The sequence below is a fragment of the Tamandua tetradactyla genome, chromosome 6 (assembly GCF_023851605.1).
Source record: "Tamandua tetradactyla isolate mTamTet1 chromosome 6, mTamTet1.pri, whole genome shotgun sequence".
Classification (NCBI taxonomy): Eukaryota; Metazoa; Chordata; class Mammalia; order Pilosa; family Myrmecophagidae; genus Tamandua; species Tamandua tetradactyla.
Genome location: NC_135332.1, coordinates 116,836,293 through 116,853,352, shown reverse-complemented (window position 1 = coordinate 116,853,352; position 17,060 = coordinate 116,836,293). Strand labels below are relative to the sequence as shown.

The 17,060-nt window shown below is 34.5% G+C and overlaps 1 protein-coding gene across 2 annotated transcripts in view; it reads right to left on the bottom strand.

The window, feature by feature from the left end:
• Positions 1–348: 348 nt before the first annotated feature.
• Positions 349–17,060, bottom strand: part of TERF1 (telomeric repeat binding factor 1) — a 46,807-nt gene continuing 30,095 nt past the window's right edge. For both annotated transcript variants that reach the window (XM_077166989.1, XM_077166990.1), the window contains 2 exons: positions 8,480–8,589; positions 349–1,541 (listed from right to left, as the gene is read on the bottom strand). In XM_077166989.1, the coding sequence (XP_077023104.1) occupies positions 1,365–1,541; positions 8,480–8,589 (287 nt within the window). In that variant the 3' untranslated portion in view covers positions 349–1,364. The remainder of the gene's footprint in view (positions 1,542–8,479; positions 8,590–17,060) is intronic.

Here is a 17,060-nt window from a genome sequence, read left to right as displayed (position 1 = left end):
TAGGTTTTTATATGTAAAATAAAATTCTGAATGAGAAATCACCAGGCTACATAATTGACAGTGATTATTCTTTTTTTAGTGGTATGTAAAATAATAATGCATTTTACTATGAATGACAACCTAGACTTGATAATTTATGAGTTTGGAAGGAGAGAAGGTTAGACTTCACAAATCCATCTTGATTCATGATGCCAGCTTTGGCCTGTGATAGACACTGTGACACTAGGGGTGTAACAGCAAAAGAGCAAATCAGGAAGCACACAAGAATAACAGGATGGTGACCTGGGAAGCGCATAGTGATTCTGTTTACTATTGTATAGGACAATAAAAATTCAGGGCAATGGTAAGTAATATATAAAACATTTAATAGGAAATGGAATACAGAGCACAAGATATCAGCATTCTTTTTTTAATTCAAAGACTTTAACAATCTAAATTATAGGTAATATATTCACTTACTTTCTAAATAAGGTGCATTAACTAGAGATGTTAAATTCTGTTCCTCTTTTGACTAAATCCTCTAATGAATAAAATGTTGATGAAAGCTCAAAATTTCCTAATAAGATTATATATGGTCTTGTCTATGTAATACTTATTATAGATGTTAGATCATCATGGTTAATACCAATTTAAGCATTTACAGAATACCATTCAGGCTCAATATTAGTTTATTAAATGAAAGGATCAGTGAATAAGATGTTTATGGCTCTAGGTTATAAAGAAACTTTATTCAAAATTTTAATACCGGAAAAAAAAGCGACATGTATTTAAATGAGACAAGAAGCTACTCATGCTTATAGTACAAATTCTGTCCTACGGGTATTAATATTTTCAGGTTTTTCTCTTCATATGAAAAACTAAGTGTGTTATTTTAACTGATGGATTACCTTGTACACATTTATTTTATAAACAGATTTCTTGGTAATTAAGTAGCATATTAAAGCCATAAATCAAGTTGGTACCTCTTAAGTCAAGGGCTTAGTATTATTCACTGATGGGGAAACATTTATGTGTGTATTACATGAATGAGGTCAGCCTACAGTAAAAGAATAAATTAAAAGAAATTTTTTTTTCTTCGTGTTTTCATACTTTTTTAACCAGTCCAGGATTTGGGAGTGAAGAATACTGAATGCAGCAGGGCACAACAATTTTATCAAAGTAAAAAGATTCTTAAGAATACAATGATGGCATAACATGTTACTCTTATAATACAAATCCTCAAATCAAATACTTTGTTTTAAAGAAAATGACTATAATGCTCTAAACAAAAATATTAAGATACATCAATGACCGGCAAGTTTACAACAAATGCAATGATCAAAATATTTAACTATCCTCCTTTTATCAAGCTTTTACAAACAGATTCAGTCATCACTGTCTGAATGTATCAGTTTTAGTTTCTTCATAGTCCTCCATCTATCTTTTAGCATGACACTTGTTCGGTTGTTGAATTTATAATGTAATAGTATTTTAGACCAATTTCCTTCCCCATATTTCTTCACTCCAGATCGCAGATTCTTGTCTTCTTCCCAAAGCCATGCCTTTTGGTAAAAGGTAGAATGGTTATTCACAGAAAGAATTCTTTAAAAAGAACATACTTACTATAAATACAACTGGTTTTAAGTATTTTTATAATATTTAGATTTAATGATGGGAATTTAATTTTTTTACATTTTAATGCCATGTCGATATTTATTATGTACTCATCCAAAGTGTACAATCAATAGTTCACAGCATAGCTGTGCATTTATCATCAATTGACTTTTTTATTTTTGTAAGATTTTATTATTTCCCATGATAAGATTTTTAAGGATCTTCACTATTGTTCGTTTTATATATAAGTACACTATATAGGGCTCAGCTGCTCAAGATCAAACAGAAAGTGACAGCACTAAATATCAACCCAATCCATTTGGCTTCAAGTCCACACTGTCTCTAAAAGATGCTTTTCTTCAACTGGTAATAGATGGATATTTATTATTCCATATTTTCTTAATTTCTTATACAGAACTCTACTTATTAGCAAGTAATAAAGCTAACTGGTCTTAGGTTCAGTATTTTATGAAAGCTAACAGTCCACAAGGAACCTGAACATATGTTGTTTTTTGCATAATATTATAATCAAGTGAATTAAAAAAAAAGTCCCAGAGAAATGGATGATGCTAAAGGTGAAACCCATTAGGTTAAAGTTCTGGATGTGATAAAATGTAATTGTTAATACAGAAATCCTCAAATTTTGGCAGCAATGAATACATGTCTGAACAGAATGTATGAATGTTTAGTCCTTTATTATTAATAAACTTACAAAAAATTCTGTTTCATTTATTCCAGGTGAAATATACAAATTACTGCCACCACTCCCAAAATTAAATAATCTCTAAAATAGATTTTAGACCACAACTGTCATTAAAAACACAATTATAATCTAGGAGAAAATGACTGAAGATCACTTTTTAAAATATAAAATATAATAAAATATACAGAAAAAAAATCACTTGGCATTTGCCACAGGTGACCAACTAATAATTCCTTCCACTGTCAAGCTAAAGGAGTGATGTGACCATTTGAGTGACTATCTATCATGTCGAAAGTATGAGAAATTCCCCGGGTAAACTTTTACTTTTTAAAAAAAATCCAGTTCAGTTATCTGAAAAAACGTGACAGGTCAGACATTTTTGCCTTATTTGGAGGATATTCTGCACGGTTTCATGGATGCTGGCAGGAGACACAAGACTCCTAGTGCACGGCAAAAGATGGCTTATTATTCACAGCAACAGCAGTAACCAGAGTATTACCAATTGTGCTGGTCCTCAATTTCCATCAAGCAATGCAAAGAGGACCAGCAGTGCATTGCATTATCGAAGAACCCCAAGCTTAGGGAACCTGAATCCTTTATATTGGGGAGTAAGTAGCATGCTTCACTTTCACTCTAGAGGGGAAGAGTATGTTCATTATACTCGACAGTCAATATATCTATTCTTTGCTCCATAGAAAGACTCTCGCTCTCTCTCCTCCACAGCTGTTTGCTATATAAACATCCTTGAAAACATGGCTCCCAATCTCTCTTTAGTACTTATCTTTCCGGAGCTTTAAAACTTTTCCAAATATCTGACATATTCATTTGGATTTCCCCAGATGCCTCATACTCAAGTGTTCCTTCTCCCGTCTTCTAAACAAAACCTGAGTTATTCTTATGGATATATTGGAATATGGAATTAATCATATTCATTCTTACCTCCTAAATATTTTTGCAATGTGACTTTTCCTCTCAATTCTTACAACCAATGGCCTAATTCTAGACATCATCTCTTAGCAAGACTATGGCAATAGCCTCTTAACCCAGTTATATCACTATCAGTTTTACTCCTCTTAAATCAGTGACATGTACATACTATGTAATTTGGTACTTCAGTCCCCAGCTTAAAACCATTTAATGGTGCCCATTACCTATACAAGATAAAGTTCAAGTCCCTAAGAATGTCATTGCGCCTCTCCTCATCTTATGACCTCTCTAGTCTCATCTCTCACCAGTTCCCCCCTACCTTGCCCCTTGCATATACAACTGTTGAATCATGCCATGTTCCCATGTCACTAATTACTCTTTGTTCATCCTGGCTGCCTTCAGTTACATAAACACAACAAATTCTTTCTTCTTCAGAAAATAGCACATTTCTCAATCTTTAGGTCTTAAATATTTTCTCAGAGAGGACACTGAACACCCCATTTAAAAAATTTTTGGCATTTTTCTTGTTACACTGAAAATGCTTGGATATTTCTCTGAAACATAAATTTAAAAATCTCAGACTCCTCAAGGTAGCATAGAGACCCTGTTTGGGAAACAACAGAGTGAGACTAGAAAGAACGATGAGAAAGTCAATTCCTATGACCTCTGGAATAAAAGAATGGAGAGGAATGGAGAACACTTGGGCTGAGAAGCTTTCAGCAGTTTTATTCCAATATAAGGTACTGGAATGCCATGGTATCATACCCTGACCATTTAGAAGAGAGCTGATTGAAAATTCTACTTTTAGCAAATATTCTGCTAAAGCCCAAGATGCAGAAGTCACAACTAATGCATTAGAAGTAATGAGAATTCTTCTACCTACTGACAAGAAAATTCACTGTAAGATGAAGGAGTATTATCAGGATTGTTGGAGAAAAACAGACAAAAAGATCTTCCATTCTAGGCAGACATTTAACGCTTACCTCACTCCACCATTTAAAATGCTGGGTTGATTGTCAATATCATGCTTAGAATCCAAAAATAGTGTATTATTTGTAAAAGGACCTTAGAGACCATTTGTGATTGTATCTTTTCATAAATTCAATTTTTAGGTGTGTATAAGATAACCTTGTAACAATCTAAATAGATATTCAAATAGAACTGGCAATTAGAATCTTAGGTGAGAAGTCATGGCAAAAAAAATAGTTTTAGAAATCACAACAAAGATCGAATAAAATAACTCAAAGTCACACTATAGAGAAGTGGCAATGCCTGGATAAGAATTCATGTTAGCTACAATCTTGAATAGGATGTGAGATCTTGATGTGTACAGGTTAGGTGATGCCCTGATATATCCAAGAGTATTTGGGCAGAGAATAAAAAAGTATTTGCAAAATCCCTTCGGGGTACTGGGGATAAAGGGGGAAATACTAAACTTCCCCATCTGAGGAATTCTTGATATTCTCAAAATCCGTGGAGAAAACCAATTCAATAGGCTGAGCCCTGGATATTGGGGCTCAGCCCTATGAAGCTTATTCATGAAAAGGAGAGGCTAAGCCTACTAATAATTATGCCTAAGAGTCACCCCCAGAGAGTGTCTTTTGTTGCTCAGATGTAGCCTCTCTCTCTCTAAGCCAACTTGGCAAATGAACTCACTCCCTCCATCCTACCTGGGACATGACTCCCAGGGGTGTAAATCTCCCTGACAATGTAGGACATGACTCTGGGGAATGATTCTGACCCAGCATCATTAGAATGAGAAAGCCTTCTTGACTAAAAGGAGGAAGAGAAAAATGAGATAAAATAGTCTCAGTGGTTGAGAGATTTCAAACAGATTATGCTGGCAATTATTCTATATATCTTATATAGATGTCCCTTTTTTGTTTCTGGTGTATTGGACTGACTAGAGTGACGTACCTGAAACTGTTCAACTGTTTCCCAGTAGGTTTGATTCTTGAAGAAGACTGTCTAACTATACAGCTTTTTCAACATGACTGTGTGATTGTGAAATTTTTTGTGTGTGATGCTCCTTTTATGTGGTTATAGACAGATGAGTAAAAAATATGGATAAAATATAAATAAATAATAGACGGGATAGCTGCTGTGGAAGACAGTTTAGCGGTTCCTCAGAAAACTAAATATCGAGTTGTCCTATGACCCAACACTATCAATACTAGGTATATACCAGAAGAACTGAAAGCAGTGATACAGACATTTTCACACCAGTGTTCATAGCGGTACTTTTTCCAACTGCTAAAAGATAGAAACAATCCAAGTGCCCATCAACAGATGAGAGGATAAACAAAATGTGGTAATACACAAGATAGAATATTATGCAACAGTAAGATGAGATGAGGTCCTGAAGCATATGACAACATGGATGAATCTTGAAGACATAATGCCGAGTGAAATAAGTCAGAAACAAAAGGATAGATACTGTATGATTTCACTATTACAACTCTGGTAAAGGTGATCTCAGATGTCTATGCAGTAGACCACAGGGAACCTAGAGGTACACAGAAGCTAAAGATGGGAGAAAGGTTACCCAGTGAGGTTAAACTTAAATATAAGGGAACAGATATATGTGATGGTAGCTAATTAGTGGAGTTATAAGTTAACACTGTCACACTGAAGGTATGTATAGTACCATGTATCCCACTGATTAACTCTACAATTATAAATAACTTCTTGCATAAAGTCCTTCAAAGGTTTGATCTTGTACAAAGAGTCAATAATAGAGGGGCATGGGGGGAAAACTAATATTGCATGCTCTGGCCTATAGTTAACAGGAAGACAGCAACAGTACCACAGCAATACCTGGGGTAAATAATTGGGGGGGTAAGGACAAGAGATTAGGGGAGGTTTTGATCTGATAACTGGAGAGGTTGTGTTTGTCGGTTCTTTGTATCTATGGACCAATGAAACTTTTCTGAAATTGACAGTGCTGCTGATTGTACAACCAAGTGAGGACACTGTAAGGCATGATTTGTTTATTGCAGACATTATCCATGATGATCAATGGATGGGGGGGGACAAAAGGTTCAATGACACAGAAGCCAAAAGATGAAATGTGGTATATTACATAAAAATATACATATATGTAGTGTATGTATATATATATATTATATATACTACAAGTGTTAGAGAGGATGTGGACAAATTTTAACACATATATATGATGGAATACTGTACAGCTACAAAAAATAATGACATCGTGAGGCATGCAACGAACTGAATGAACCTTGGGGACAATGTGTTGTGTAAAATAAGCCAGAAACAAAAGAACAAATAAGCTATGGCCTCTTTCAGAAAATACTTATAAGAAAATTAGAGCCTAGATTATATGCTTCATAGCAGCCATACTTAATCTGAAGTTGTAAGTGTGTTTCTGATTCTGAGACACTGAGACACTTATGTGTATAAGCTGTTATTTCCTGGGAACTTGGAGTACCACTGTAGAACAAGAATTCTGCAGCTCTGAAAGTCAGCACTTCTACAAACAATCACAGTTAAATAATTGAAAAGAGATCAGGCCTGAATTAGAGATAAAACTCCAGAGTTTTACCTACTGTATCAGACCAAAGACAGATGTTTATTGTGCCTAGAACCTAGATTTTCTGTAATATACACTCTAAATCAACTTGAATGGAAACTTATTTAAACAACCCAAACACATGGGAGCCCAGAATAGGAAAGAAACTGTGTAATTCTGTGTAGCTTAATGTTATACCCAGAGGCATTCTAGATGATGGTGGACTGATAATTAAAATTGAGTTACTTGAGGGACTAGAGAAAAAGTATGGAAATATATTTTCCCATCTGGGAAAACCTTAGTACTCTCTCAAACATTAATGACTCCCAAGAAAATAGGCCAAGCCCTTGATTTTAAGGCTTGCCCTTAAGAAACTTATTCCTGTAGCAGAAAAGCCTTAGACTACCTATAACTATGGCTAAGAGTTGCCTCCGGTAAACCTGTTTGTTACTCAGACGTGGTCTCTCTCTAAGTCCAAATCTGCAAGGAAAATTATTACCCTCCCTACCTACTTCGTACATGATGTTCAGGGATGAAAAGTCTCCTTGACAACAGGGGACATGACTCCCAAGGTTGAGCCTGGCCCTGGCACCATGGGATCAACAATGCCTTCCAGACTAAAAGGGGAAAATGAAATGTAACAAAATAAGGTATCAGTGGCTAAGAGAGTTCACATGGAGTCTTCTGGAGGCTTGTCTTATGCAATCCTCAGCTAGATACAGCTAACAGCCATGGTTTGCTATATCCCAATTAACACCATTCTTGTTAGCCCTAAAGAACACTCAGGGCTCTAACAGTGGCTCTACAAAAATTTCATGTAGTAAGTTTACTTCCTGAAACCTACAATCTCCAGAGCGTTCTTAGGCCACATAAATCCTGAAACCCAGAGGGGTCAGCCTCTTCAAGAATATCAACTAATTCCATCCCTCTATCCTATTATATCGTTGACACTCCTTTTCAACATGAAAAAGTTAGATGGACGTGGCCCAAAGATGGACTCCCTATAGATTGGGAATAGGATCAAAGGAGAAGGAGGAGTTGTAACAGAGAAGATAGGATTTAACAAATGAGTATGACTGCTGAATCACTATAATGATATTTCTATTAGCATCCAGTGTTTTGGAACAGCTAGAAGGAAAAGTCTGAAAATGCGGAATGGTAACCAATACTAAATTTTGAAATCTGTTCGGTAACTACCTATTAAACTGCAATTTAAAAATGATTGCAGAGGGTACAAAGTTCAGTAGTTAGAATGCCCACCTATCATGTGGGAGACCCGGGTTTGATTCCCAGACCATGAGCCCCCCCCACCCCCCCAAAAAAAACAGATTGCTTTTTTTGGTATATATCTTATATTTCACACTAAAAAACATTTAAGAAAATAAGTTAAAAAATAAAAGTGGTTGGGGGGAGAGAGGGAGAGCTAATGTGGATTTAGGTCTTACCTTACATCCAATTAGCTGAGTATTATTATTGTATCACAATAATTATAAGCTGATGCAAGTATCAACATCAGACTTATGACTATTCTAAAAATGTGAGTCAAGTATTTTCTTGTTTCTCTGAATAGACATATTAGTCAATTAATCAAAGATAGAAAATGCAACCATTTCATATTCAGGAATTTTTAGGGTGAAAATAAATAATCTGAAATAATTATAATTGCTCAAGTTATGACTTTTAATGTCTTTATGTATCATTCAAATATAATGAAAAGTAAATACCTGTTTTTTCCTAGATCGATGTTTTTCAGAAGATACTGGCTGATTGTTTAAAACATGCAGTCTCTTGCTTCCAGGGGTTCCTTTATGGTTTTCTTCTTTCTTTCTTCCACCTAAAAGTAGAAACAATGTGGTCAAATACTATTTCATATTAAAGGACAACAGGAAAAGGGGAGATTATATTTTAAAAGTTACCATGAAGTTCCTATTTGTTTTTTACCTATTCCAAAGACAATGAACTCTACTTGTTTAACTTTTATTTTCTTCAAATCTGGAAGGAGCATTTTATGGTATGAAGATCACTGTCTTTGAAAATCAGAGGTGGTGTGTCTGAATCTTGATTCTCTTATATGTCTTTAAACAGGTAATCTTACCACCCTGAGTCTGGCTTTTCATCATGTATAAAAAGGAATAATATATAATTTATAGGATTGTTGAGAATTTCTTTAAGATAATGTTTAAGGAGTACCTGACACAATATAAGAAAAAGCCCTTTCCTTATTCCCTGTCTCTTCTTTATGGCAGATAAGTTTAGTAAGACAAGAAATAAAGAAAATGACATAAAACTGTAATTGAAAGATGATAACCATTTATACAGAAACCCAACAGAATCCAGAAACAGAATTAAAAAGAGTTTAGCAAGATAGCTGGATACAAATAGGATTTCTGTGCATTAGCAGTAAATAGCTAAAAAAAAAAAAAAAAAAATTTAAAATAGGAAGATATAATTTAGAATAGTAACAAAAAATATAAGGTTATTAGGTATAAATCTAGCAAAAGTAATGTAAGATTTGTATGTAGTAAATTATAAAGCATTACTTTCTATATATATACTAAGAAAATATATAAGAAAATCTAAATAAAGAGAAATATTCTTTGTTCATGGAGGAAGATGTTATATCATAATTGTGTCAGTTCTCTCCAAAACGATCTACTGATTCAATGCAATTTCAAATCAAAACACATACACGGTTATCTGTAGAATTTAACAAGATTATTCTAGAATTATTTGTGTTGGGAAAGGTAGCCCATCATGGGTCCTGAGCCGACCTTGCTGAATGCATATGGCTAATGGTTAATCGACCATATTTCTTGATACTAAGTAGGTTCCTATAGCTAGCTGCATAGGCAACTAAGTATGTCAAGTGAAGCACTCTAGTTAGGAAAAAGAGATTTCAACATAGGGAATTGGTTAAACAGATGCTAGAAGACTAAAAATCAAAAAGGAAATGCTGAATTCACAGTGGTAACAGTTACTGGAAGCAGTACTGAATCTAAGACTGGTGGAACAAAGAGAAGAGGCTAGAGTTTACCAATCTAGATCTGATCAGAGGCCTGCAGAGCTGGGATCTAAACTTCTGTGGAGGGTGCTGACAGCTTGTTGCAGGTGCCTATGAGTGAAAACCACAAGGCTGGAACTGGGAGTAGGAATGAACTGGAAATAGAGATTAAGTACTGCTGTCTACATGAAGAGGCATCATTGGTATGCATGCCCCCTAACAGTAGTAAGCACGCTGCCTATGTGAAGAGGCATCATTAGTGTACTGCCACCTAACAGTAAGAAAACAGGATGGAGTCTCCTAGTTCCCTCTTGTGACCTTTTTGACAGAACTGAACAGGAAGCCAGTGGCAAAGAAGAATTATTAGTATATAGGTATTTGACCTTGGAATCAGGAAACAGAATATACAGGGTAGTTTCGAGCTGAGAGACAAAAACCTAATAATCAGCACAATACAAGACAAAGTTAAAAATACAGGACAGGGCGGGCCGCGGTGGCTCAGCGGGCAAAGTGCTTGCCTGCTATGCCGGAGGACCTCGGTTCGATTCCCGGCCCCAGCCCATGTAACAAAAACGGAGAAACAGAATACAATAAAACAAGAAAATGTTTAAAAATGTTTCCCTTTCTTCCTTCCTTCCTTCCTTCTCTCTGTCTTTCCTTTAAAAAAAAAAAAAAAAAAAAAAAATACAGGACAATGGAGAAAAGATGAACTATTCAACAAATTTTGCTGAGAACTGCTATCCATGTGGGGTGAAAAAAAAAAAACAATGAGATACTGGCTACATAAAATTAAAATTTTCTGTTCACCATACACTTAAAGTAAAGAGGCATGCAACAAACTGGGAGAAATTGCTTGCAGTACATATAGCCAAAAAAAGATCAGTATAAAGAATTCTAATAAGTTTATATAGAAAAGGCAAGCAATCCAACGACAAAAAAAATAGGTATTTCACAAAAAAGAAGAAACCAAATGCCAATAAACAGATGCATAACTTCATCAGTAATCAGAGGAATGCAAATGAAAACTACAGCCAGCATAGTGTTAAGAATTTAAAAGTTAGACTTCAAGTGTGGCTGGTGGGAATTTAATTGGTGCAACAAATTTGGGGGAAAATTTGCTATTATTTGTAGAGCTGGAGATGTACATATCTAAAAATTCTACTCCCAAGTAAGTATATACCTTAAACATGTGTATCAGGAGACATATACAAGAATGAGGCATTGCCTACGATAGTAAAATATTCAAGCCATCCAAATATCTATCAACAGGAGAATGAATTTTTTAAAATGGATATAGTATACTCACATATTACAAAGCATTGAAAATGAATGGATGAATCTCTTAAAGAGAATGAATAATGAAAAGTTCAATTTGCAGAAAACACAGCATACCCAATTATATAAATCCCAAAATACAAAATTATAAAAAAAGTCAAGGGAATGGTAACACAAAATGCAGAATACTGGTTACCTTTGGCACAAGAGAGAAAGGAATACAAATGAGAAAGGGCACAAAGGTGGGGTGTCAGTGGTTCTGTTTCTTAAAGGTATTTTATTTTTCTTAATATACATACAAAAGAAAACATACCCGCCTACAGGGGACATGACTCCCAGGGGCGTGAATCTCCCTGGTAATGTGGGACAGAACTTCCAGGATGAACCAGGACCCAGCATCATGGGATTGAGAGGGCCTTCTTGACCAAAAGGGAGAAGAGAGAAATGAGACAAAATAAAGTTTCAGTGGCTGAGAGATTTTAAACAAAGTCAAGAGGGTATCCTGGAGGTTATTCTTATGCATTATATGTATGTCCCATTTTGGTTTGTGATGTATTGGAGTGACTGGAGGGGAAATTCTTGAAATTATTCTCCTGTGTTCCAGTAGCCTTGATTCTTAGAGACGATTGTGTAATGATATAACTTTTACAATGTTATCGTATGATTGTGAAAACCTTGTGTCTGATGTTCCTTTTGTCGAGGGCATGGACAGATGGGTAAAAAAATGGAGATAATAAATAAATAAGGGGGGTAAGGGGTAAAAATTTGGGTAGATTGAAGTACTAGTGGTCAATGAGAGGGAGGGGTAAGGGATATGGGATGTATAGGTATTTTCTTTTTTCTTTCTTTTTCTGGAGTGATGCAAATGTTCTGGAGATGATCATGGTGATGAATACACAATTACGTGATGATATTGTGAGCCACTGATTGTACACCATGTATGGAATGTGTGTGTGTGAAGATTTCTCAATAAAAAGAAAGAAAACATAACATACATATGATAGACTTCAAAATAAAGACAAGTTTAAAAGAAAATAAAGGAATTACCTTAAAGATGACCTAAACTACTTTAAGAAATAGAAGATGCCATACATTATTTTCCCATAATTTCAAACAAACTGGTACTAGCAGAAACCCACTACAGCTGAGGAAGAGAGACTGGGGAGTCAGGAGAAACTGGGGAAGAAGCTATCATTTGGAAGAGGCAAGTCCTGTTTGTTAAGGGTACACCTTTAAGACCAAGGTATAATGAGACCATCAAAATATAATCCCTACCCCATCACACTAAATGGCTTCAAGTAAAAATAACAGTGGAAAATAGATAGAAAGCCAGGCCAGGAGACAAAAAGTTTCACTAGAGCCATTCTAAAACAGGAGCAATTCTGACTTCCAGTGGGGCATGTGGCAAAATCTGGAGACTGATATCTGATCACTACTACTGCTTCTGGCACCTAGTGGGTAGAAGCTAAGGATACTGCTAAATACTCTACAATGCACAGGACAGCCCCCACAACAAAAACAAAAATGAATCTGTCTAAATGTCAATAGTGCCAACTTTGGAACTTAAGGGGTAACCGCAATACAATAAACTTCAAATTCAGCCCAACATTTATCTAGATATTTACAAACTCCAACAATAAAGGCCTAGCAGAAGGAAAAGTAAGCTTTTTCACTGAACAATTATTCATTTCAAATCTACTGTTCTTTTTGCATCAGAAATAGATTAAGTATATACCATGACAAGAACTTGGGGTGACAGAACAGCAACAAGGTGTGTTTGTCCATTTTTTGTCAGAGGGACTAAATGAAGAAAGTTTGTTGGATCACTGTATTATTATTCATCACAGATTGGAAAAGAGACTTATGTTTTGTCCATTTTGTCATTAAATACCTAATGAGAATCCAAACAGCTTCACGCACTTTAAAAAAACATTTGTACATCAGTTACACTTTGCTTTATGATGATTTCACAGATTTTAATATAATTAAACAAGCTCTTATTCGAAGAGTCTTATATTGGTCAATTTTAGAATATATGAATCACTTAAATACCATGTAATAAGTATAGAGACTGGAAATTGTACTAAAGTTGCTGCTTGAACAACTGGGGGAAATTGTCAATGTTTGATGAGCAAAAATGTACAATACAATTATGTTTGTGGATGTTTAATTTTATACTATATTGTATAACTTTCATTTTGATGGTTTAAATCTGTTTTCCATTTTAGCATGTCTTAGACACTTAACAAAAGATAGCCTCCATCAGTTATTAATATTATGGACAAGAACACAAGGCTGGATGTATAAGTGGTGCATCTTTATTTGCAAACTATATGAAACTGTGTAATGCTTCATATTAATAATTTCTTTAATGGTTGGGCAAGATAACAAATCTTCATTCCACGTAAAAAGGTGGAGAGTGAAACAAAGTGCCAATATTCAAGGAAATATGAAAGCTGCTCTAATACTCAAGTTCATATCTAAAAGATTAGCATGAATAATTTTTATTTTATGAAATAGACAAGAAAAATTTTGGAAGTTGACAAAGTCCATTTAACCAATTTATATTACATAGCATTGAAACAAAATAAATTCTGCTTTAAGAATGTAAAAAACAAGACAAAACTGAAATCAAAAAAGCAAAACCACTGTCATTTAAAACATATCCAGCTTCCAATTAAAAACTATGAGAAAAAGCATGGGGAAAAACACAGTTGAAGAGACAGTAATCATTAGAATGAGACTCAACTAAGACACAGATGTTAAAACTCTCATAGAATTTTAAAATAACTCAGATAGGTTATGTTAAAGGGTCTAAAGGAAAAAGCAGAAATATGCAAAGTCAGACAGGGAATTTCAACAAAGAGATGGAGACTATAAGTAAAAGCCAAATAAAAATGCTACTAATTAAAAACACAGTAATGGAAATAGAGAATGCCTTCAACAGGTTCCACAAGAGACTCAATACAGCCAAGCAAAGAAATCAGTGAACTTGAAAATATGTTAATAAAAATGACCTAAACTAAAACACAAAGGTAAAAATAAAAAGTGTATTTGTGTGGGGGAGAACAGAGATTTGAAGAGCTATAAAACAAAACTGAACAACCAAGAACTTGGAACAATATTAAGCAGTCTAACATCTCTCAGAATGAGAAGAAAACAGAGAAAAATCTCTCAAGAAATATTGAATGATAAATTTCCAAAATCAGTGACAGAAAACAAACCACAGATCCAAGAATCTCAGGTAACGCTAGTAGGATAAATACCAAAACAAACACTAACCCCAAACAAAAAGACAAATAGAAAAAATCATGACATCCTATCAGGTATATGATGTTCAAACTGCTGAAAAACTAAAATGAAAAATCAAAATCTTAAAGACAGCCCAAAAGAAAAAAACATTACCCACAAAGGAAGGATAAGAATTTACTGCAGTCTTCTTGTCTGAAAACTATGCACGCAAGTTAGTGGAATGCTATCTTTAAAGGGCTGAAAGGAAAAAAAGATACGTCTACCCAGAATTTCATATCCAGCAAAAACATACTTCAAAGGAGACAAAAAAAACAAAAGCTTTCTCAGATAAACAAAAACCATTCATTGCTAACACACCTACTTTACAGGAAAAGCCATTCCAGTAACTTCCTAAAGGAAGTTCTTTAAGAAAAAAGAGTAGAGAAAGCTCAGAAATTCGGAATGACACAAAGAAAAGAAGGATGCTAGAAACAGAACACGAAGGTAAGCTACACTATTTTTTTTTTTCAATTCCTCCAGAAGATAACTGTTTAAACCAATAAGAGTACTAATGTATTGCGTGCTTATAGCAAAAGTAAAAGCTAAATGTATGACAATGGCCCAAGGATGGGAGTAAGCTGGGGATATAATCTATAAGACCCTTCTTTACACTACACATGATATAGTACAATGTTTGAAGGAGTCTTTGTATTATTTAAAATACATATTGAACACCTAGAGGCAACCATTTAAAGTTTAAAAATATAAAAGCCTAAGTGAGTCAATAGAGAAAACAAAATGGAATCACAATAAAAAATGCTTAACTAAATACAGAAAAGGCTGAAAAAGGGGGAAAAAAAGGATAAATGGAATAGAAAACAGCCAAATGGCAGATTTTAATCTAACTATATTAATAATCACTTTAAAGAAACATGTAATTTTTCAAAAAAGAATATTATATCATGTAAACACTAACCTAAAGGAAGCTATAGCTATATTAATTTTAGTCAAAGGAGACTTCAGATCAAGGATGATGATAAAGATAAAGGGGTCAATTCCCCAAGAAGAAATAAACATCCATAATTTGTATGCACCTAACAAAAGAGTCTCAAAATATATGAGGTAAAACCTAACCTGAAAGAAGAAATAGTAAATTCATGATTATATTGGGGATTTCAAGACTTCACTTAATAATTAGGAGGAGGAAGTAGAGGAGTAGAGGAGAAATGATACAAAGTGTATTCTCAGACTGGAACAAAATAAAACTGGAAATCGGTAACGGAAAGATACCTAAATAAAGCTCAAATATTTGGAAATTAATAAACTTCTAAATAATTGATGGATAAAATAAAAAGTTTAAAGGGAAATAAAAAAAATTGCACTCAATTTGACAAATCAAATTTGTGGGCTGCAGCTAAAGCAGTACTTAACATTAAATGCACATATTAAAAAAGAAAAATACGGATATCTAGAAGAAAAAGCAACTCATATTTAAAGGGAAAAAAAAAAGTCAGGTTAATGCCAGATTTCTCTATAGTAGCACTCAGAACCAGAAATTAACGAAGCAATATCTGCAAAGCTGTGAGGAAAAGTATTTCCAAAGAACATTAAAAGTTAGCCAATTTTCTTTTAAGCAAAAGAATAGACATTCTTGGACATGCAAGAACTTAGAAATTACAACACCCACAGGCACTTCTTGAAAAAAAGAAACAGCCAAACAAGAAATAAATCAAAATGACGCGCTAAGGGGAAACCTGGGTTAAAGAGACTGTCATGAGCAATGAATCAATGCAAACACAGATTTACTATGGAAATTATGGCTTGAAGGCAGAATGTTAATGTTATAAACCTTGATTATGTAAATTATATGAAACATTGGGGATTTGTAGGAGAAGAGGTAGGAGAGCTTTTGCTAATCTCACCTTCCTTAGCTAAAAACAACCAACAGCATAAAGTTTGAATTTACAGTTACAGATGCAACTTGACCCAACTTTTCAAAGCATTTCATATCCCTTATTCATTATTTCGAAAGGACCTTATAGGGTACTGATATGTTTCTTTTGAAACATTTGTCTGAAGTTCATTAAATTATTCTTTAAAAAGTTAAATACAAATATATTTTAAAATAAAATATATAACCTTTGCTGGATTCCAGGGTATACCCCAGTTTGGACATGTTGTGGTTTGGTTGGCATTCTGATGGGTGTGGATCCATTGTGAATAAGATTTCTTCAATATGGTACTTCAGTTAAGCTGTGTCCTGGGCTTTTAATCTGATTTACTAGAGTCCTTTACAGGCAGAGTGAAAGGTAGAGGGAGAAAGAAGCCTGGAGAGGCTGCTACGTACACTGCCATGTGACAGAAAAGCTAAAAACCAAGAATCCCTGGCAGCCAGCCAGCTTCTTCAGGAAGAAAGTAACATCTTGTTAATGCCACAATTTTGGACTTTGCCTAGCCTCAAAACTAGGAGCCAATAAATTCCCAATGTCTAAGCACACCCATTTGGTTTTTCTGTTTTTATTTGCTCTGGATCAATACATTCTTCTACTGGGGCAGCCTATCTCAGTAATTAAAGAGGATGTGGGGTCAGAAAGTCTGATTTCAAATTTTGGCTCCATTTACCTACTATCAGTGTTATCAAGGGCATTTTACTTAACTCTTTTTGTCTCAGAATCCTCATCTGTAAAATAGATAATGATAAAAGCTACACTAATTTTATTAGGTTGTTGTGAGGAGTAACTGACTTTACATCATAAAATGGTTTTTTGACTCGATAAATATTAACCATTATTTTATTG